At 39.5% G+C, this 24,293-nt stretch overlaps 1 protein-coding gene across 2 annotated transcripts; it reads right to left on the bottom strand.

The window, feature by feature from the left end:
- Positions 1–217: 217 nt before the first annotated feature.
- DNAAF10 (dynein axonemal assembly factor 10) lies at positions 218–24,218 on the bottom strand. 2 transcript variants are annotated; one of them, XM_001492366.6, is made up of 8 exons: positions 23,911–24,218; positions 15,531–15,631; positions 12,911–13,041; positions 10,632–10,733; positions 7,420–7,535; positions 6,557–6,691; positions 4,116–4,213; positions 218–1,157 (listed from the first exon to the last, which is right to left on the bottom strand). In XM_001492366.6, the coding sequence occupies exons 1-8, from the start codon at positions 24,091–24,093 to the stop codon at positions 950–952; spliced, it is 1,074 nt and encodes a 357-aa protein (XP_001492416.1). In that variant the 5' UTR covers positions 24,094–24,218; the 3' UTR covers positions 218–949. The 2 variants fall into 2 exon arrangements, with proteins under 2 accessions (XP_001492416.1, XP_005599984.1); XM_005599927.4 differs by lacking the exon at positions 4,116–4,213 and having other exon boundaries at positions 23,911–24,093.
- Between the last annotated feature and the right edge of the window lie 75 nt (positions 24,219–24,293).

The following is a 24,293-nucleotide window of genomic DNA, read 5'->3' as shown; positions in this document are numbered from 1 at the left end:
TGCGGATTATGAACGCTTTAGGTGGCTCTGTGTCCTGAACGGAGGGCAGGGGAAGCTTAAGGAAACTGCGACAAAGCGAACGCCTCTGAGCTGAGCTAAAGCCATGTGAGCACTCAAGAAACAAAGTGATGTCACAGGTACTTCTTAAGCATTTATAAAGCAGAAGACGTAATGACGTTGGCTTTATTACTACTGTTAAGTTAAAAGAATCAAAACGTTTATAGAATTCAAAACCAGAAATTTATTCATAAAATATATTAAAAAGTTTGACAAAAAACAAGGCTACAAAACCCCCACCATCTTGTACATCTCAACATCACTAACCCCTGTCAACAACCAAAAGTCTCACTAAATCAACTCCTGTTTTTTAAGTAAAAAAGAGGTCTGTATTTCATTTTATGAGTTATACTGCTGAAAACAGTTACTCAAATCTAGTCTGAGTCATTTGGGTATTTTATAAAGTAATATTCTGTATAGAAACTGACACTGAAATCTCTTAGAGTGTATTTATGAAGGTTAATTCATAGTAGCTTCATCAAAGCAAACTATTTTAAACCAAATCAAGTGATCCTACCACAATAGTGTAAACCCTAAAACGCAACACAAGTGTTATGATAAAAATGGAACTCTGGGGATGCTGAACAAACTTAAAATATGTTTAAATATAGGCAAGTATCAACTTTTTATTAGAAGTGGCCAGGAAAAGAACAGAGCAGGAGCCAGAGACAGTGGTGGCCCCACACGCAGGAGCAAACCAGCGTCCAGCCACGTCGCCCGGACACCCCGCTCGGCGTATCACAGCCACAGACAGGCCAGCTGGAGGTTTGCCTCTGGGTCCTTTTTTCATCAGCCAAATCCAGCTTCGTTCACTGAGGCTCAGAGGATCCCAGAGCACACTCTAAGTCCCATGAGTGCTCCTCTGGAAGGTTGCAAGTCCCAAATCTTCAGATCAAATTTTATGGAGTTTTGTAACAATCAGTACTCTTACCATTTGATCAAATGAACTACAGATGCAGAGACCCCTTTTATCTGGACTCCAGTCCAAACTGGAAACGGGCTGAGTAGACAACGTCACGTTCTGCAGGAGGCTGACCGAGCCCGCGACCCCCATCTCCACTCCCTCGGAATCTTTCTTTGACCGCTGGATAGGGTATTCGCTGAAAACAAGATCAAAGTGGGGAGAAGAGGTAAATCTTAGCATTCTCCATAGTATTTTTAAACATGTACTCCAGTAACTCTATTTTTATTTCTCAGTTGACTACTGGCACTGAGAAACGCTTAAAGAATCTTTCTAATGTTGAGTTGTATGCAAATAAAGAGACACTATTTCAACCTCATACCCAAAAAAATCTCATAAAAAAGGGTGGATTCTATTAAAAACTTTTAAACATCATTTCTGTTCAGCATGAGTTTGTATTTTCTCTTTTAATATGAAAGTTCTATGTTGATCTAGCATTCCTTAATAAATTTACTTGGTGCTCTCGATAGTCTTTGTTTGCAATTCTCCTCTAGGTTCAGATTGCCAGATGCCGCAGGCAAACAGCAGGTGCAGAGGCAAAAGCTGCAAGTCACACCATAGAACTTCGTCTAAGCACTTCCAAAATGGAGAACAGACACTGCATTCTAAGCCCAGAGCTCCATTACGTAGATCCAAGCCTAAGGACCTTTCAGGTACCATTTCTATAGGAAGGCACAGCTGGGAGGAGATTTTAGACCTAGATAACGTTGCTTCAAAAAAGAATAAAGCAATTCTGAGAACATTTGATTGTCTTTCTTTTTTTTTTTTTTTAAAGATTTTATTTTTTTCCTTTTTCTCCCCAAAGCTCCCTGGCACATAGTTGCATATTCCCAGCTGTGGGTCCTTCTAGTTGTAGTATGTGGGATGCCGCCTCAGTGTGACTCCATGAGCGGTGCCATGTCCGTGCCCAGGATTCGAATTGACGAAACACTGGGCTGCCTGCAGCGGAGTGCACAAACTTAACCACTCGGTCACTGGGCTGGCCCCCCATCTGATTGTCTTTCAGCTGAAAACATAAATTTATAAAGTAAGAGGTGAAGGTTAACAACTCATAAATACTGTTGGATCTAGACTGGAGAGAGAGAAAAGAAACACCCCTGCCCCCGTGGAGACGTGTTCCTAGTGAAATACAGGGGGCTACCCCTCGGAAGGCCTCTCAGAGCCTCTCAGACATCAACCATGGTACCAATTTCAGCTCCTAAGTGCTAAGAAGGGCCATGAGTGCAAGAGGCACAAAGCAACGCAGAAGCAGAGCAGAAACAAAAGAAGTGAAATGCAGATAACCCACTACTCGTTCCTTCTCTCAGATCCCACAGCTTCTTTTGATTAAAAGGAATAAAACATTCAGATGAATAAACAGTTTACAGAATTTTTTTCATATGTCTTTTGGCAAAAGATAGTTATTTAAGGATCTTTTCAAAATCTATCTCCTATTTCCAGATAAAAACTAGTCTCCAACCAAAAAGGTTTACTATTTAAAAGATAACATTTTTTTTAAACCTTCCATATTGTCTATTAAAGTTTTAAGAGTGTACATGTGTGTTTCAAATATGCAAAAAAAAATCCTTATCATGTGGTCACGCAATACACAATTTCTGAATAATCAGATGAGTTCCTCTAGCAACTCTTGGCTTAGGTGCTCAATGAATGTTATAATTTAATTGCATGACTACCAAGGGAGACTGCAAATGGAAATAAAGCTAAATATCATTTTACTTAAACCAGATCTCCAGCAAAGCTCTAGACCAATTTGAAGATTAGACCAGAAATCTGTGAGGGTAAGGATTAAAGTTCACATAGAGATAAACTTCCAATTTCTAAATACGTAAAGACTCAACTTTACTGATATCGGCTAAATCCACTATAGTCAAAAATTCTACCCGCCAACATGTTTGCATGTCACGTGGGCTACAACTCTCTTTGTGGATCACGTAGAAAACTGGGACTAGTACTTCAAGGACACACCCTCAAGAGTGGTCACCAACACAATGGTGACGTGCTGCTGCAGGGCTTAAGGGGGCTGCAGAGCCTCGAGTGGAGGGGAGCCTGGGGTGGAAGAATCAGGGAAGGACAATGGGCAAAGGTGCTAGGGAAAGGGAAACTTCCAAACGATCTATGTACTAGGCATTCTCCCAGAAGCCTGAAGGCTTTTCCTCTGCTTCTTACTCATAGAAACTGTAATTTTCATCTACGGCATCCGCTCTCGGTTTGTTGTCAGCTTTATCCCTAGATACTTGAACAAGCACTTTCCAGTTGTGGTCCTGTTTTCCAGAACCTCTTCCAGCTTCTAAAAGGAGCTAATACATAGAAAAGTTGTTTGTAAAAGTGAAAGTCCCAGACATACTGAAGATGGTATTTTTCTCCTATTTCTTTTTTTCAAACTTTATTTTGGAAATATCTTTCATTTGTAGACTTTTTTTTTTTTTTCTTTTCTTTTTTTTGAGTGACGTTTAGCGAAAGAATTACCATTAACTCCTAGTTTTTATCAGGCATTTTAAACGAGCAGCTGACCTAGTACCTGCTGCCACAGGGCCCTTGGAATTCAGAGCACAGGGCCCAGTGCACGGCTCTCACTCTAACTCTCCTGCCGATGGCATGCAGAAAGCCAACTCAGGGAGCCTCAGGGCCTCGGGCTCTGCGTTGGTTTCTATCACAATGCTGTCAGTTGAACTTGGGCCGGTGAATTATCCAAATCTAAAACTAAGAATTCCGACCCTTTCCTATCTTCTAGAATTAGTGTTCTAATGAACAGATAACATTTCACAAAAGCCTTTGGTCAGTTTCCCGATTTTTTTTTCAAAAACCATGATTTCAGATCTATGAAAAGATCTGAGCTACTCCAATACATGGAAGACCCAACTAAAATAAGAAACATATTTAGTGTGTCAAAAGAAGGTCAATATTTACTAAGTGTGAAATAAGTACACTAGTAAAAAAATGCTTAGAAGATAATACTTACATAATACCATGAAATTTAAGATCCTATCAAAATGAAGTAAGTCAAAATGAGGAAAAACAGACCAAAAAGTTCAATCTTATCCTACTTGACGCCCACAACTAACTTAAAAAAGAGCAGCGTGCACTGGCGCAGACTTACTACTTCCAGAGGTGGAGGCCGCCAGCGCCGCCAGCTGTCAGGAAGAGCTCTCTGTTCTGTGGCAGGTGTCGGACCTGCCACACGGTAGATTTATGAGCCTAAACAGGAGGAGAGGCATACGACTGGTTTGTAAGTTGTTATGATAAATAAAGACGGCCCTAGAAGAGAAATCTGTAAATAAAGAATTTTCACTTCTATAATTTCAACCAATTTATAAAAGCAATTAAAATATTTTCTGGCACTTTTCTTTATTATGGCCAGAGAGATTTACAGGAGCCCATCAGAAATCAGGAAAAGCACTATTTTTCTTTATTGCTTTACGAAACGAAGTTCTACTGGATTAAAAACAAAAGATGTTATAAGATTAAAAGTCCATTTAAGTTTATAGTGCCATATAAATTATGCAAATAGACTTTATACATTTAAATATCTCTAACACACTCTGAGGAGGAAAAAAAAAAAGCTCAAAATACAAAAACACACACTTCTTCCTAAGGGAAAAAAAGGATATATTGAGTCTTCTTTAAAATAGATTTTTTTAGAGCAGTTTTAGGTTCACAGTAAAACTGAGTGGAAAGTACCGAGGGTTCCCACATAGAGAATGAATTTTAACTTAAAGCTCCAAAAGCCTCATTTTCAGTGTACACCATTTGACTTGTCTAGTCTTCAAAATAAGGACCATGAGGACTTAGCGGCAGTGTTTAGGGTCATAATAAACCAAGGCCTTTATCAGTCACATTAAACTAAAAGATAAAAATGGCAGCTGGAGGAAGGTGAGCACCTTGTTAGCACCTTAACAACAGCCAGTAAATCAATCCTAATAGTACTGTATTCACTGTGGGGAACTCCAGGAGAGAGAGGGAAAGTGAGAGAGACAGAGGGAGGGAGGGAGGGAGGGAGGAGAAAGACTGAGCTGTATAGAAGCAGTGAGACTGGCCAACCCCACGTAAGCCACATTCACATTTCAGTGACGGATGAGTCATGACATTTGATTTTAATAATCTTTTATGAGAATCACCATTAGCAGATAAAAACACCTATCTCAAAACACACCCTTTAAGTGTGTGAGGGCCCTCAAGTGATTAGGTTCAAGATGTCACAATGTATTTTAATTTGTTTTGTACCTTAATTTTCTCTTTTTCTTCTGGAAGTTGATAAAAATATAAAAAGCAAGAGGGGAAATGACCTTTTAAAATACACCAGAGTCATTTGTTTGACAGATTTAGCAATTACTGGATTAATTAAATATAATAAAAATTTCTGGAGATGACACTATTATTTTCAGACAATGAGAAATGCATTGCAATTGTATATGGAACAATGTAGTAAAGTGCTTCATGTTGTTGACAGATACTTAATATATCCCAAAATGACACAGGCAAGACAATATTACAATTTACAACTACCTCGTTAAGAGTTTACTTCACTAGGCAGTGACAATAAATTAGATACAATAATTATTGTAATAATAAAATAAGACAAAATCGGAAGGTTTGAGAATTACTACTGATCTACAGTGGAGGGAGAGGGAGGAAGGGAGTAAATTTTTATTTCCCGAGCAATTTATATATTTTAATCCTACAGAAACTACTCACCTATAACAGATCTTTATTTTCATACTCAAGGAAGCTCAGAGTCACATTTCCAACCCACCTTTTGTAAATGACAGGATCTTACAACAGGAATTTTATGCAATCCCCTTATTCCAGTCATCTTTTTTTTTTCTTTTTACCAGTATTTTCCCTTTGCCCTGCTTTCTTCATCTATTTTTCTAATGTTGTAATACCATATGTTTCCTTCATTTTGTTGCTAGTGCCAACGAGTCTATTCGGACTCCTAGTGACCCCATGTACTGCAGAGTGGAACCTGCCCAGTCTTTCTACGCCATCTTCTCACCTTCTGGAGCCACTCAAGTCCTTCTTCCTAGTCTGTTCTAGTCTAGAAGCTCTGCTGAAACCTGTCCACCATGGGTACCCTGCTGGTATCTGAAACATCAGTGGCATAGCTTTCAGCATCACAGCAACATGCAGCCGCCACAGTATGACAACTGACAGATGGGTGGTGTGGTTCCCTAAATGGGAAACAAACCTGGGCCTCAGTGATAATACTAATATCATATATTATATATTTATTAGAAAAGACCAGGCTAGGTCTTGTTGATCAAATTCCTAACGTCAGTTAGTTTTCTTGTGTTGCTCCTAAATTACAAAAGAAGATTCCTAGCCAAGCGAGGCTTGTATTATAATTAAGAAGTCTAAAATTGCTAAACTTTGGGAAAGTACTCTTTGCACAGAAAAACTTGTCAAGATCCCACAAGAACATATTAAAAATAGCTCCCTTCATATAAAGACCTGGAAGGAACCTGTGACTAATTCTATTTATTAGTCTCAAACAAGCTATGAACATTCTTCTTCATAGAAAGACATTTCCATTCCATTTACCTTTTCGGAAACAGAGGCAAAACCTTTGGTTGGATGCTGTGTTCTCATGTCAAAAACATGAAACTTTCCTTCCAGGGACGTAGCTACTAATTTATTCATACTTATGTCTTTTCTGTCAAACTCCAAGCTACATACCTGAAAACAGAGAATATTTATTACTGATGGTCTAATGATTATTATTGAGGAGGTTCTTACAAACTAAGTGAAACAACCTGGGCTCATGTGAAAGCATTTTAAACAAACATTCTATCTTTTGATTCAATACATGAAATACCTTTGAAGGTAAAAAAATTTCTTCTTGGTTAATAAGGTCAACAAAACCATCCTGAGTTGTGCTGTCCAGGGGAAGCATTTGGAAAGCCATAATTTAATTTTTTACAGTTATTTTGTAACTATTTTATACAGTTAAGTCAAGGCTGAGTTAGAGAATGAGGGGCGGGGGGGGGGGAGGCGGGGGATGACCACATTCTTCACTAAAGGTATACAACTCAGGAACCAAAACCCTGAAAGTACTTGGAGAGCCTCTGAGCACCTCAGGCTTTCTCACATCAGCACACAAAAGGCCTCTTCCTAGCTCATTTTGATATTGTCCTGCATGGCCCACAGGGGTCCATGGATGGGCCGCAGGGGCTGGTGACTCACTCGGCACTGTCATGCCACATCTGGGCGCGTGTTCACTTTCTGAAGACAAGATCTATGATTTTCATTAGATTCTCAAAGGACTCCATAGCCCCAAGAGGTAAGAACCGTTGGGGGAGGGATGGTACTGAGAGGAATCATTAGAGGTGATTTCCTTTTGCGGTAGTTCAGAGGCGGATGAAAACATGCTCAGAGAAACTACGCAGCATGCGAATGTACATTACCCCATTTTTTATGTTTGTCTCCCACCGCAATGACATATTTCTGAGATCAAACAGTTTGATATCTCCGTTGTCATAGCCAGCACAAACAACACGTTCCTCTTGATTGTAAGCATTGCCTAGAAATCAAGAAACAACATTTCAGATCTTTATAAATCCTAACTTGACGGTTGTTAAAAAATCTTACGAAACTACATATGCAACTTATACCAAATCAGATAAAAAAAAATCCCAGTGGGTAGAATCTCATTTAACCAATGCTGACCTCAAAGTTATGAATTTGATAACTAATACTGTAGTACAAAAAAAAGTTCATTCACTGAGAGTCTACACTGAAGAGTTACATGAAAGTGTTTACCGGATTCTAAGTTGAAAGCAGAGGTTCTCTTGACACTCCGTCTGCAAAAAGTAACAGGCCAACGACAGCTCTAACATAGCAGGTTTGGTAGAAAACAGCTATGCTTCTATGGCTTTCTTTGGCAGTAACTATATTTGAATACAAACAGAAACTACTTTAAACCTATTTATTTTGCAAAATGTTGTTCTGGTGTTATCTCATCTTTGCCAGGAAACCTGAAATAAGTCATAGCATGCTGTGATATATTTTTAGTTGGATGATCTATATTTCAGCTGGATGATCACACCAGAAGTTTACAATCCATAGTTAAATCCATCGTGCTCAGATCCAGGAACGTTTTCTGGACTACCTCTTGTTGTGGAAGGTGGAGGCCCCTGTGAGTGCACTCAGCTATCTGGGCATCTTATCCCAATGCCTTTGTTCTCTGCTGCCTCCAGCTTCCTCTTTCTCACAAACTCCGGCCCTGCATTTCCACTGTGGGTTCCACCTAGATGATACAAGAGCATCTTAAACTCATGATGGCCAAGACTGACCTCACCGTCTTCCTTCACAAACTGTCACACCCCCATGGAACATTTTCAATCAGTACCATCATTCACCCGACAAGCAGCCTCAAAATTCAGTCTCCTGGGACACAATCCTTCCCCTTGTTCCTCATCTCCAAAAAACTGCCAAATCCAATTTATTTTGCCACAATCCTATCTTCCGAATCAATCCCCTCTGCTCCATTCTCATTGCTTCCAACCTATGTCTTTCCTGGAATATTAGGAAGAGTTTCGGAACTCGTATTCCCTCTGCCTCTCATCTCTCCCCACTGCACGCCAGGTTAATCCTCCTAAAGCTGTGATCACATCTCATTCTTGTAAAAACCTTCAGAGGTTGACCACTAGCTCCGCAGCATCTGAACAGCTCCAGTGGTGGCCCTGAGCCATCTTTAAGGCTATTCTTACCACCATTTCCTTCTACATACTTTCCTGGGCACTTCTGAAGCTATTCCTTATGCTTGAAATTTCCTCCCAATTTCACTGGTTCAAATGCTATATATCCTTGGTCTGAGATCAAAATGTTCTTCCTCCCCAGCCACCTTTCCCTGGGGATTCCTCCTGCATTCACCTATGTCTCTCACGACCTTTCATCACTCCTTCTCTGTACGATAATTAATGCAGCTATCATGCCCTCTTTATTAAACTGTAAGCCTCTTGAGGCTAGAATATATGAGTCTGTTTCACCTTTGTACACTCACAGTACCTTGCACATACTTGCCATTCAGAAAAAATTGTCGCATCAGTGGAGAAATGTTTTCTTTTTTAAACTTAATGTCTATATTTAAAATTGTGTTTATGTCCCTTAGACCAGTGATAAAAAGGCTTTGATGGACCCCAGATAATTACTTTTTAATTTCTATATCAATTTTTAGATGATGATTCTAAATACTAATCCTCAAATTTCTCCTCAAAGCATCCATGTCTTAAGTTTATATATATTGCTCATAACATACACATACATTGTAATTCCCATGCAATAATTTATTTTTAAAATTGGAAATCTAAAACTTTCCTCTGATTACATAACAATCCAATTTTAAAACAACGTAAAAAGTTAAACAGTTCACATATATTGTCAAACCCCAATTTTAATGTCTGTTATCTACACAGGATTATACTAAGAAAATAAAAGTTTAAACTAAACAAAGCTCATATCCTTCACTAGCAAAAATTATTTTAATTTTGGTGTTCAGCAAGAGATATAAGAACAAACATTGGTTAGTCCTACAAAATCAATATTCAGGGGCCGGCCCACGGGTAGTGGTTAAGTTTGGCACACTCTGCTTCAGTGGCCTGGGTTCATGGTTTCAGATCCCAGGCATGAACCTAAACCACTCATCAGCCACCCTGTGGCAGCGACCCACATATAAAATAGAGGAAGACTGGCACAGATGTTAGCTTAGCGCTAATCTTCCTCAGCAAAAAAAATAAATAAATAAAAAATAAATCAATATTTACTTTAAGTATATTAGTAGAGGGACACAGCTATTGAATTTATAAGAAATAATTTTGTAATGGCATAACTTTTTTCTAGAAAATAAACATACTCTGTGTAGAGTATAACGTAAGATGTGTCAGGTTACCATTTGCATTTGAGGCTCTGTTTAGCTCCATCAGCATCTGATTCCAAACTAGGTCAATATTATCTAGTTAAACAGAAGTATATAATAATGACGACTATTTTTGAGCACTTAGAATCTAAGCACAATTCTAAGCATTTCACATGTATTAACTCATTTAATCCTCATAACAACACTATTAGGTAAATTCTATTGTTAGTTCCACTTTATAAATGAAGCAGTCAAGGAACAGAGAAGCTTGGTAACTTGCCCCAGGTCAAACAGCCACTAAGTAGCACAGTGAGGATTCAAACCAGGCCCCAGAGGCTGATATTAACCACTATGTCTATTTGCTCCAGTAAACTGTCAGAATAATCCACTAAACAGACAATAAAGAGACTACCAGATCTTTCTTTTTTTTTTTTAAAGATCGGCAGCTGAGCTAACAACTGTTGCCAATCTTCTTTTTTTTCTTTCTTTCTTTCTGCTTTTTCTCCCCAAATCCCCCCAGCATATAATTGTATATTTCAGTTGTGAGTCCTTCTAGTTGTGGCATGTGGGACGCCGCCTCAAGGTGTCCTGATGAGTGGTGCCATGTCCACACCCAGGATCCGAACCAGAGAAACCGTGGGCTGCCATACGGAGCGCGCGAACTTAACCACTCAGTCACAGAGCCGGCCCCTATCAGGTCTTTCCTGAAGCACTGCGCTTTTTTTCCGATACTTCAAATGCAAGAGTTCTTCAACAATTTACCAAACGCCACAGTCCAACAGTCTCTCTTGTTTTCTCCTTGTACAGGTTCCATATTTGCAACAGGATCATCTTTTTGCCTTGGGTCCCATACCTTCACAGTTCCTGCCGTGAATAAAAGTGAGTTGGGAAAATTCAATAGTGACTGACGACATTTCTTTTCTGCATTCTCTCCCTGTGACTTCCTGTGTACGTGGCGATATTACAGATGTTATAACATCTGAAAAATATTCACATTTTTCTGACTTCTAATTGGGCAAGTTGTATTTAATATCAGAGATATAACCCCTACATTACTGTCTGACTCAATTTCCAAATTAATAGATAGCCAGAAAAGCCAATAACTGTTCCTAAGTTATCAACAACGTATGATGGACAAAGCAAACACAATAGTATGTAATTCAAATCATGCCTTATTTTCTTTGAGCCTAAAACTAATATATTATTTATTTACAATAATACTAGCATCATTTTTTTTCCTTACTACTCATGTAATCATTGGCATTTTTATTATACAGATGAATAAACTAATTTTTACATCTATGATTTCTTAGATGAGGTTTTAGAATACTAGTTCATACACAATTAAGCTTAATTTCCCTGTGGCAATAGTGAAGAGGGAAATATTAAATAAAATTAACAAATAATTCTTCTCAATTTAATTTCAATGCCCTCATTGGAATGCAAATTACAAGAATACTAACTAAATGGCGTTGGCAATGAGAAATACAAATGCATGTAACAAAACAGCTAAAAGGCAAGGACTTGAGAAAGAATAGGAAAAGGCAAACAAATTCTTAAAAGGGATAATAAACTCAGGAAAAGGGAGCTATCCCACTAGATTTATCGCCAAGGATAAATTTGGTCATTAAAAAGGCTGCTTTAAGGAGAAAAAAAATTTCCCACAAATGTGACAAGAGGTGACTGCATTACTCTACAGGGTTCATACAAATTGATGATTCATATTAAGTTTGTAATAATTCACTGAGCAAAGAATACAGACAATTCACAAAGCAAAATATACTAGTAAACAAATACAGAAAGACATTAACACAGGTGGAATGGAGTGCCATTTTTAACTATAAAATTAGGTGAAAAAAGAAAATCAATGGTAGGAGGGTAGACTGGAAATCTACCTTATCTATTGTAGCTGATAAGGTAATAGGTACTCTGGAAAGTTTGACAATAAATTTTAAAAATTGTAACATACATTTATTCCAAATATTACATGATGATACTCATTTCTTCATTCTTTTTAAGTCACTATCCCCAAACAATAAACGAAAAATTTAAGTCAAATTAAACGCTTATTAACAGGGGCATGGTTAAGGACAGTGTGACACATCCATAGGATAGAATATTATATAGTCATTAAAATGATAATTATCAAAACTATATGGAAACAGCAACATTTATATATGACAAAACATTAAATAAACAAAAGTAAGCTACAAAATCATACGCACACTCATAACTATACAAAATTGTACATAAGACTGGAAAGGAAAACAATAGTTATGCTAGTGTGGTAGATTGAATATTATTTTTCCTTCTATATTCCATATTGTTTATGCGATCGCAAAAAAGATCTGATTTCTAAAACACAGCTGCTCTTGAGTAACTATTAGAAAATTTCATTTCACTTTTCCTTTAGAACAATTTCCTCATGGTCTTGAGCAGCCACTAAAAACTAGCCAAGCCAACAAAGGTACCAAATCTTTTATGTACCCCTCGTAGAGTAACAAAAATTCTCACTCCACTAGTCATTCAGAATAGCTTTGGACATCAAAGGACCTGTCCCCTGTTAGTCCCCGCAGGGCGGAAAAGCAGAGCTGCTGTCCTAGGCGCTTTCTACAGTGCTCAGCGGAAGCAACACAGAACGCCAGTGTTCAACCAGCTGTCGATATGACAATTTTCACAAGTACTAATTCTGCTTTTTAAAAAAGGAAAATGAAAGGCTGCCACCCACATTATATCGTCAGCTGCCTAAAAAACCTGTAAAGAAATTTTAAATCCTTTAAGGTTCATAGGAAACTATACGTGCTAGCAGTTGAATTAGCTCACACTAAAATAGTAAATGCTAGCCCTCTATTTCAAAATTCCCCAAAGTCTGAAACAACTGAGGGGTACACACTCAAACTTGCCCTACCTTAAAAAAGTAGAACGATAGATTTAGGGGCTCAAGGCTACCAAGGAAGACTTCCACACAGAGAGAACATACTGTTGCATAGAGATTTATCTTAAAAAAAAAAAATTAGAATATACAGAATATTCTGACTTACCGTCTCGGCTGCCAGTCACAATTTCAGGTGCTCCTTCCCCGATTCCGAGCCCACCTACACCGTCTATAGTATTTATAATTTCCTTATGGCCCTTGACAGAATATACTGGGGTCTCCGGAGCTTCCAAATTCCTACACAACAGAACACAGCTTCTTACTTACACTACCATCCCGAATGTTTAGCACACTACTAAAACTTAAGAATGCAGACCACTTGTAGATTTTTGTTTAAAAATAAGGGTTTTGCTATTAAGGTAATTTATACATTTACTTCCCAATTTTTCTCTCCACTTTAGCTTCTTTCAAGCCCTCAATGAGAACTGTCATCATTCAATTTGGAAGTCTAGCCCCAGAGCAACTTTATTTAGTGGTCCTCAAAGATGACGCATCTAGGCCCTCTGCACATGAATTACCAGGTGTGCTTGCTGACAATGCAGGTTCACAGGCTCGCCCCAGACACAATGAATGAGGATCTCTGGGATGGGGCCCCAAACCCGATGACTCTCTACTATACTGCAGTCTGATAATCACTGGTTTAAATAGACAGTAAATCAAGGGCCCGCCCAGTGGCGCAGCGGTTAAGTTTGCACGTTCCGCTTCTCCACAGCACCGGGTTCGCCGGTTTGGATCCTGGGTGCAGACATGGCACCGCTTGGTAAGCCATGCTATGGTAGGCATCCCACGTATAAAGTAGAGGAAGGTGGGCACGCATGTTAGCTCACGGCCAGTCTTCCTCAGCAAAAAGAGGAGGACTGTCTCTTAGCTCAGGTCTGATCTTCCTCAAAAAATAAATAAATAGACAGTAAATCCAAAGTGATTGAGAAGGTTTCCAAAGTAGGCCTTGGTATTTGATCTTGAGCTCTTTTGCAGGACAAAATATGAGTTGTGTTTACTTTGTATACATTTCTTCCTTTATAATGCATTATTTTCTCACTGAATTTCATACTGATTTTCATCTAGTTATATTGTATTTTTCAATTTATTACCATGCTGGTCACAATAAATATTACGGTTTGGCTGAAGTTCGTCTAATCCTAGGTTAGTTAAGAGATAGGAACACACGAAAGTACCTATCACAGTGTTTGCGCCTACACTGGACGGCTGGGTGATGAACGTTCAAGTAGGTTACGCTAATACCTCCCTTTTCTTGCCTCTCTCCATTTCTCCCCTTCTTTTGCTTTTCTCTTGTGGCCTCTATCCACATTTCTCTTTAACAAGTCAGCTTTCAACAACCCACACTTTTTCTTTTTAATGAACGAAGCTATTCACGACATACAATCCAAATTTATTACCACACCAAGATTTATTAGTAAAATCTCGCTAATCAAAATTTGAAATAGTTCAATCTAGTTTAGAGATGATGTTTACCTTTGTAGCACTATTGTGAAAGAATCAAGAGATTAAATAGGACTAAAGTTCTACTTAAAAGAACTGTTTCACTATTTTTACAGACTTTGAAACACTACCTTCTTTAACATGAAATTATAAGACTCACCAGTGAAAATAAATTAGAAATATCTGTACTATATTAGGAAACTTTATTAGGAAGAGAGTCAACAGTCATATTTGTTGCATATTCTTAGTGGTGTTGAAATATATTTATTTTAAAAAATAACATTCAGACTGGTCTCTCTCCCAATTTTTTTGAAACTATATGACAGAGGATATAAGCACTGATGCATTCTAATAAATGCTAACAATTATTAAGTAGTTAATGCAAGGGGAAATTAAAATAGCTTCATTCTGTTTTATATTTATATGATTTATATAATTTATGATTATATATATCATATATATTTATATGATTCTAAGACAGACAAATATGTCAAAGTAATCTGACTACGAAGTAGCAGATTCTAAATGAGGATCAGGAAAGGTCACCTAGAAAGTAAGAGGTAGGGAAGATGGTCTCTCTAGAACATCACTGCACACTTTAAAGGATTATGCAACATTCCTGAAAAGTAATCACAGAGGAATTTCAATTCACTCAATTCTAACTTAAATTTGAGGAAATAACTCTAGGTAAAACAGGAAAATTAAAAGCATTTGGCACAATTTTGATTTTGTTCATTTAAAACAAGTTTATCTTGATTTGCTCAACAGACATGTTCCTAAAAAGTTGTGCTTAGATGTTAGCTACAGCATTAAAAAAAAAAAATTTACATGAATTGGGAGTGCTACATCAAAAAATTAAACCAAACAAAAACTCAGTGTACCATTCTGTAATGCCAAAGATCTTAGTGAAATGTAAACAACTAATATCTAATTTGTCAGTGTTATACGTGTGCATTTTTACATATTGTATCCTTCAAGGTGGAAGGGAACAGCCCTTTATAAATACAGGGTATTAAATGCTAGCACCAAACAGCACATGTGGAAATAAATATTGATAACACTATTTGAAACATATAAAGAAAAGCAGGTTAGTATTTTTAAATGGATTTTGAACATGAAATCTAGAAATATACATTAAAAGATAATTCTCACATTTTCATAAACAGTTAAAATTGAACAAGGAAAGGAACATTTTAAAATTAGAATTCTCTCTTTCAGAGGAAGGGTAACAAGACTATCAAAGAAATTGCTGATCTCGTGTCTTAATACTGATGAAACAATCTTACCATATATGAAGGTTTCCAGCAAAATCTCCAGTAGCTAAATACCTCTGCTGTAAAGATGTTGCCCCAAATGTTCCACATTTAATGGGTTTGGCCTTTTCAATCTTGAGAGAAGGGAGGGAGAGAGGATATATTATTTATGTAAGCAGCTATTTATAATCCACGATATTTATGGCTCTATTATTGGATTTAAATAAGGCACATAATATAAAAGCCAATTACAACATTTTCTGATAAAAATGATCATGCTTTCCCTTTAGTCACTTCTGTATAGCTTCAAAGTATGTAACTTTTAAGTCAAAAAGAATGAGTTTTGCCTTTCCTCTCATCTCACCAATGAGACATTCAAATGCTGACAACTCTACAGTCTCCATTGGTTTGAAACTATGAAAATTTCAGCATTTAATGTGGTATTCTTCTTTAAGGTCCTCAGTAGAAACGAGAGCATAATGAAGATATTATTCTTTCCTGATGGCTATGGGAACAAAAATGTTTACGTGTCTCTTACAGTTTTCCCTGCAGAACCCTATCAACTGAGAATGTTTATGTCCTCCTCTCTCTGGGACCCTTTGAATGCAGTTCCCTGTGTGTACCAAAGGCACTGCCATCAGTATGGATGAGCCAATCCTTTAAGGTTTCTTTAATTTAAAAGACTATTGCACCAAGTATTGTGTATAATCACATGGGTAAAACAGCCCCATGCAATGCACTATTTAAGGTCTGTGGCTCATGGAGCTCATGTGAAGAAGACCACATCACCAACAGAGTCCTTGGAAATGATCCTGTACGACAGCCTCCTGTCAGAGATGAAGAGACTGAAGCCTAGAGCTCTACAGATTCACCCAACTCAGGCACTCAACAACTCACTGAGCTCCTACTAAACGCCCGTCAATGAACTATGCAGAAGAGATACAAAAATGACTGCGATTGGCCATGCTCTCAAGGAGTTCACAACCCAAATATGGATCAGTTTCTGTCTGACTCCTCCCACATGTGCATATTCAATATGCTACTCTCACCTACTCCCACACTTCTGTGGATCCTCCATTAACCTTTTACTTTCAGATGACTCCAATTTCTCTGCTGCCCCCACCCATCCCAACCCCACCTGCCCAGGTCACTGAAGTCCCTCCTAGAGTCTGCTTGTCTTGCCCCTGGAAACTCTGGACAGCCTGGAATCAGATGAGGCCACTGCTTGATGTCTGCCCCACACCACACTCTGGTCCCATAATGTCACCTTCGATTTACTGTCAGCCTCAACAGGGCAAAACTATTCCTCTTATTTAGTCTCTTACAATCTTTAAATTTTTTTATTCTTAACATTTCCAAAAGTAATACATGTTCAAAAATTCAAACAAAAGACTGAAGGGTAAAAAGTGAGTCTCGCTTTGACATTCCCCCAAAGTAACTGTCATCCTAGACCTCTTTCTACACATTTTGCAAACACACATAGGTTTGTTTTAATATGAGTAGGATCGTAACACATTGTCCTTTGACTTGATTTTTTTCACTTAACAATATATCTGGATAAACTTTTTTTCCCTCTGCAGAGTTCCCCAGTTCCTAGGGCCTCTCTCCTTGTGAATTGCAGTTCCTGGGCCAATCTTCATCCCTCCCACTACGGTCGGCCTGTTTCACACACTTTAAAAAATAATTTCCCCACCACTTTCAATGTTTGGTTGGGCACTTCCATATAGGGTATACACAGCAATTTTCAAAGAAGAAAACAAAACTCACTTAACACAAACTATAACTAAACTTTTCTGTCATGATTCAAAAGTACTCATCCTATGGTATACAGCTTTGGAAACGCCAAGCTTGTTGAGCTTTCTCCCTGCTTGTGATCTGGATAAATTAGTAGTCACTACATAGCCAGATCTAAAATAAAGCATGCACAGCCTCCTTGGAACTGTCCAGTAAACAAATTCAGTCATCTTACTCACTGCATCAGAAAATTGATATTATTTCAGTTATTCTTCCAATTTTATGAAAAAGTATCTCAAAATGGGATAACATGGAGGATCAAAATCTTGTCAATTTAGTAAAGTAGACAGTTCCAACTTCAAATCACTTAGGTCCTCCCCACCATCCCCTTCCCCAATAAAAGTACCTGAAATAATATATTAATAGTGATGTGGCTAATCACTAGTAATTAATTAATCAGTCACTATAACTAATCACCTAATCAGTGTTAGGACACAATTTCTATGAGTAAACTAATCCAGATTTCCGACATATGCCAATGGATGAAACAGGTACCCACTCATTCCCCGCAATGGGCCTCAGTCTCCCGCAGCTCCAAGTCCCTGGTAAGGGCTCCCATGGTCTAAGGCAGAGGGTGAAGACAGGCCTCTCAGCCAAGAAGCAGCGGGGCCTGGATGGACAGGAAGATGGTTCCAGGGACTCGGGGAATCAGGGGCTGCAGCGGAGCTTGCATCATACATTGGTCTAACTAACTCTCTGGGAAAATTCTTCTCAGAGAAGCCCTGGGAAGACTGGCCACCATTTCCTTCTCTTCCACCGGCTGAGGTATTCTGCTTCCCATAACTCCACTGCTATCACCTGGAGCCTCTGAATGGGGTCTCTCTCCCTCCCAGGCCATGGAAGAGGTAAAAGCTAACCCCCGCTTTTCAGTCCCCACAGTAAGTATCCAGTTCTTCTGAGATTTGACTGCTGGTAATAAAACACTGGGAGGCACAAACTTCTCTCCTGATGTTATTCCCTTACTTAACTTCCGCCTTTAGACCCTTGGATAGAGAACCCACGCTCCTGGAACACACTAACCTTCTGGTACCAACATGAATTCACCAAAACAAAGTTAATGGATATGTTTTCCTCAAATTTAAGTCTTCATCAATAATTTTTTTAGCTTGTCTATTAAAAAAATACTAGCAAATGAACACCAATAAGAAAACCTGGAAACTAGGACAAAAAAATTTTGTGTATGGTTACTTCTTGTGATGTAAAGATCAGAATATGTATAATGTAGTCAGATTTTCCTACTGGAAAGACCCTTCCTTGTGCAGAGACGGAACCGACCATTCCAATATTTCAGTTTTCCAAAAACAGCAGTACAGTGTCCAGATGTTCTGATACCTGAACACATCCGAGAATTCCTCCCTTAGAAGAAACCAAACCAGGAACCACTCTTTTACATGATAGGGCCTATACTACATAGTTGCACATTTGTTACTGCATAGATTCTAAAAGTGGGTCTTGACTACAAATATAATGGAACGAAATAAAATGTCTCTACATTTAAAGGCACAGACTCACAGGAGTGGCACCAAGGCCTGTGGTACACAAAATGTATGAAGCCCTTTGAAGTCTGGCCTTGGCTGCCTCTCTGATCTCATCGCCTGCGTCTCCTCTTCTCCCTGCGACTCCAGCCACACCTGCGGCTTTCTTGTTCTTCAGACACACCAAACTCATGTCTACCTCAGGGCACTTGCATTTAGTGTTCCCACTGCCTGGACTGCTCTTCCCTCAGATCATCACGTCTTCCTTCTCCCAATTCAGTTTAAATGTCACCTCCTCTAAGAGGCCTTCCCTGCCCTTCTAATCTGAAGTGGAACCCCAAAATCACTATCACTTGCCCTGTTTAATCTTTTTTATTTCACTTATCAACAAAATTATTTTAGTCATTCAATATCTATCTCCTCCCTTTCTAGAATGAGTCCCACGAGAATGAAGCCTTGTCCAATTCGTTCAACATCTGGTCGGTGTTCAATATTTGTTGAATGAGAGTATAAACGAACATCTGTTAATCTCTCAGTCCTCGAGCTGGGGGGAGAGACACCACTGCTGCAGCTCCCACTCCCATTTCTCACCATGTTTTCACGTGACACACCATACAGTTTCGGGAGTGATTTACATGCAATGATGAAAAGAGCATCCATATACTGAACATCTGTATAGCAGATACTGTTCCAGATGTTCTTCGAGACTAGACCATCCCTTATTCCGACACAACTGCACACTGAGTGTTTGGAAACCCCTTTCCTGATGAGAAAACAGGCTCAGAGGAGTGAGAGACTTGCCCGGGGTCCCTAGAACCAGCTAGACTCCAAGCTCTTTCTGCTAAACTAGGCTGCCTCTAGGTCTATCTGTAAATCAGTTACAAACACGCTTTATTATGTAGCCCCCATTCGGTAAACTTGAGAGTCATGAGAATTACCAAAGAAAGGTTCCAATGCTGAAACAGATTGTGGAGGTAAATGGTACAGGCACGAAGGAAACTTTTCAGATTTGTATCCTTTGTTTTTACCTTCCTTCAAATCTTTAAAGATATAAATATACAGCATTTCTGTTTCCCTCATGTTTCCTTTTCTCTTTATGTCAAAGAAACACAGAGATTTACAGAGGCTGGTGGTCTGTTGTACAAGAATGAAATTAAACTCAAAATACATAAACATATTAAAAATAAACTCAAATGTTTAAACATCTTATCTGCACCCCAGCAAAGAGAGTACTTTGCTCAGAAGGGCTGAGCTATGCTGTCAAGTGGGTTTATAAAAGCAGGGGTGAGGGCCAAGCCAGTGGCACAGCAGTTAGGTGTGCAGGTTCCGCTTAGGTGGCCCAGGGTTTGCCAGTTTGGATCCCAGGTGCAGACATGGCACCGCTTGGCAAGCCATGCTGTGGGAGGCGTCCCACATACAAAGGAGAGGGAGATGGGCAGGGATGTTACCTCAGGGCCAGTCTTCCTCAGCAAAAAGAGGAGGACTGGCAGCAGATGTTAGCTCAGGGCTAATCTTCCTCAAAAAAAACAAAAAAGCAAGGGTGTTTTCTCTTTCTGAGGACATTCTTAGAAATCATTAATAGTAGCTAAATTAAGAGAGGACATTGGAATGAAGCTAATTTTTTATAGTTCATAAAAGGGTTCCCTCCCTCCTCCTGGTACATATTTTATCTTTGGAAAAGTAAAGATAAAAAGTATTCAGTGGTTACTTAAAATTTTTCTTGCTAGCAAACTGATGAAAAGAAAAATGAAGATCTATTTTGTGAAATTTGTTCCACAAATTAGTATCTATTACCTTTTGCTATAGGATAATGAAAATGACCATCAGTGATGGTCGCATTTGACCTAGCTGCTGATTCTTTGCTACAATAAGTTAACACGACTAAAGAAGCCCACGATGGAGAATTCCCATGAGAGCTATTTTTGTTCTATCTGTGGGTGGGTCTAGCACAGCTTGTCAGTGTTTCCTCCTCCACATCCTGGCACTACTTAATTAACATTAAAGGGCTTAGCCAACCAAATGCTAACAAGCAGTGAATTCAGTGGCACAGGGGCTAAAAAAGCAGAACTTTATTAGCTTATTACTAATTTTTAAAGTGTAAACATCCCCAACTATGATTCCATTTTTCGAGGCCACCCCTAGTACTCTGTGCCAACTAGAAAAAAGGTGCCCTTCACAGGCTGATGAAGTCTCACACGTGTGAGTCTTGATGAGAGAGAAACAGATGGATTTCAGCCCTCACTTGAACTCTTGGCCAGACACTACGTGCAGTGCAAGAAACTGTTCAACTCTATGTGGAGGCCCTGCCCTCATTCCCTATCTACCCTCTTAGTACCGAGACAAGGAAGGCATTAACAAAGACCCATCTGCTTCCTTCCTTTTTATCTTACATAAAAAGCACGGCCTTTGGAGCGCACGACTTGAGGTAGTTCCACAAGGATAGAAGCAAGAATGTTTCCCAACACTTTAATAAATCATTCATCCAGCCCAGTGGTAGTCAACCCCAGCACTCATTAGCATCACCTGGCAGAAGTGTAAAACATACTGATGTCCAAGTCTCACTCTAGTTTAGATGCAAGAGATCCAGCGTATCAGAATTTCTAGGGGTGGGACCAAGGCTTGGATATTTAAAAAAACACACACACAAACAGCAACCATACACATTCAGGTGATCCTGATACACAGTAAGAGAATCAGTGAACTTGTACTTAACCTATATTCTTTTCCACTGCGTCATCACAGCCAAACACAAGTTCTTAAATGTGTTTCTGCACGTGTTTTACCCTCTCTCTTTAGATGGTAGGCTCTGTAGAAGGGACTCATCTTTCAAATACCTGTGGTCCTTCTTTAGCAAAGTACCTTGAAATAACAGTGTCTCATGAGATACTTTAAGGCAGGAAAGAAAAAAAAAAGACCCAAAGGTACAGGTGAAAATATAAAAAGTGGTTACTCCTAGGGTCGAGATTATGGGTGATATTAATTTTCTTCTTTCTCCCATCTATATTTTTAAAATGTTCTATCATGAACACACATAGCTTTTGTTAAAAAGCAAAATTATTTTTTCAAAAAACTTGCTAGAATCCTCCAGAATCTCTAGAAAGGACAAAGAGCACTATTTCACTTTATGGAACAAGTATATTCCTGAAATGTAAACAAGTCACATAGTCTTATAAAAAAAGTCACAAGTCTGTAGATGCTCTCTGGTTAAGCTTTGATTTGTTCCTAATGCTTCACCTTTAAGTTTCTTTCTCCTATTCCAAAGTTCCCCATTTGTTCAACCCCCCCGACCCCAATCTATTAATGATCAATAAACCAATACTTAAATTTCTCAAGTTATATCCTTTCACAGACATACATTCACTCATTCTTTTATTAAGCAATTTATTGAGTGGCTGCTCCTTACATTCCACTAAAGAAAGACACTATCCTTACTCTCCAAGAGTTTACAATGTAATTAGAGAGAAATGGGACAGAACGACGCAGCTCTGGTAGAGATAGTAAGTACCACAGGAAAGCAATGTAAAGAAAAGTTATCTCGTGTGGGGATCAGGAAGGGACTTCATAAATCAGATCATCTGAACTGGACCTCAGAAAAGCAATGGTGACCGAGGGCTAAGTGGTGAACAACATAAGGAAAGGTGGAGAAGAACAAGCCACGACGTTTAGGATTCCTAAGGGGCTGGCCCGGTGGCGCAGCAGTTAAGTTTGCACGCTCTGCTTCGGCAGCCTGGAGTTTGCCGGTTCGGATCCTGGGTGAAGACCTAGGTACTACCTATCAAGACAAGCTGTGGCAGGCGTCCCAATAAAAAAAATAAAAAAATTAAAAAAATAGAGGAAGATGGGCACGGATGTTAGCTCAGGGCCAATCTTCCACAGGAAAAGAAAAGGGGGGTGGAAATCCCTGAGTAGAGTACCTGGCTAGAGAAGACAAAGTGAAGGAGAAAACTGGCACTCACAGAAATCTAAAGTGGGATGGGCTCTATGCACGTTCTATCCTAAGCTTTTCCATCAAAATTGTACTCATCCTCGACCTACCAGGTTAACCCCTATTCTCTCCATAGCTTTTGATCCCTGGAGTTCTCAACCTTCCCTGTAGTCTGTTACAACTCTCAACACCTTAAAGTGACTGATTTTTTTTTTCCAGGTAACCCAAGTCAAGGCATTTTTAAAACTGTAAAAAGGCATAAAAGCGCTAATATCATTATTTTCTAATTCTTTCACTAGTGATCTTTACAAAACTTTTAAACCTGATCTTGCCATGTCCTGCTAAAATCCCTTCAATGGCGTCCCATTTTTCTTAGAAAAAAAGACTTAAATCTTTTAAATGACCTACAAATCTTGCAACAACTGGTCCCTGCTTGCCACTCTTGCTCTTACAGAGAAAACCTCTCTCCCATCGCTGAGCTTCCACATGTTGTTTCCTCTGGAAACCTCTTCCATTAGTTTGGCCTGGTTAGCTTCTACGCATCCCAAATCTGTTTTTACTCTCATAGAACCGCGCTCTTTTATGTTAGAGAATTCATCTCGGTTTGTATTTGTGCACTGTTGACTTATTTAACTGATTCTCTCTCCCACTAGAAAATAAACTCCATGAAATCGGGGACATCGTCATTCACATGCCTGGGAGTACCAGGCAACCAACTGATACTTGTTTAAAGAATGAATGTGTTAGGTTGTCTCCCCCAATTACACAGCACGCATTCTGGCGCCTGCTTTGGCTCTGCTTGTATGGAAAAAGCATTTTACTAACGGGCCTATTAACAGACTCTCCACAAAGAACTGCGCACTGCCCAGAAGAGCCTCAAAGTTAGACACGAAGTCGTAACGTCACTTCCAGAGACCTCGCGCTCGTCTGCGAGGGTAGCTGGGGACGGCTGGAGGAAGGGCGGGCAGGGCGCGACGAACTAGCCCGCCCAGAAGAACTCAAGACTCGAACGAAAGCGTTTCACGTCGGGACTACTCCTCCAACCTGCGATCAGCTTCGCTAGTCCCGTGCAGCTCGAAGAGTGCTTCTGGGGGACACCGGACGAAGGCTCGTCCAAAAAAAGGAATAGAGACGAACCCCCGCCCCCCAGGACCCGCACTCGCCCACCACCGTTGCAGTCCCAGATGCCGCAACTGGGCAGTCTCGACCCGGCACCCACCTCCCGAAGCAGCTTTACGTCCCCATGCTGGATCTCGTACAGCTGAATGACGCCGGTGCCCCGTGCGAAGTTGCCCATGGTCACAAATTTGGCGCTGCAGGGCACCCACTTACAGTCAAACACCGTATAGTTGAGGCCTTTCTGGATGTGAGTGATGATCTGAGGCTTCTCGAAGGCCGACATGGTCCAGCCAAAACGCCTCTGCTAAGCGGCACACCCACACCCCGACAAAACACTAACCTGGCAACCAGACTCCAGCTATTAACGACAGTTTGTCCCTCCCCTTTGCCGTACTCGCCCCCTTGCCCTAGCAAGTTGGACTTAGTTATCTCAGGTAATGCCAGATGGGCTACTGACGTCTCACAAGGTTTTTCTTGATGACG

Source organism: Equus caballus, chromosome 15 (assembly GCF_041296265.1).
Source record: "Equus caballus isolate H_3958 breed thoroughbred chromosome 15, TB-T2T, whole genome shotgun sequence".
NCBI lineage: Eukaryota > Metazoa > Chordata > Mammalia > Perissodactyla > Equidae > Equus > Equus caballus.
This window is presented reverse-complemented; position numbering and strand designations above follow the sequence as displayed.

Bases quoted from the DNA above. Each gene is read 5' to 3' on its own strand.
- DNAAF10 (XM_001492366.6), bottom strand. From the start codon at position 24,093: ATGTCGGCCTTCGAGAAGCCTCAGATCATCACTCACATCCAGAAAGGC. The intron at 15,632-23,910 runs GTGGGTGCCGGG...CCTTCTCTCAAG, and splicing joins ACGTAAAGCTGCTTCGGGAG to ATTGAAAAGGCCAAACCCAT. The intron at 6,692-7,419 runs GTAATGTACATT...CTCTGTTTTCAG, and splicing joins AGACAAACATAAAAAATGGG to GTATGTAGCTTGGAGTTTGA.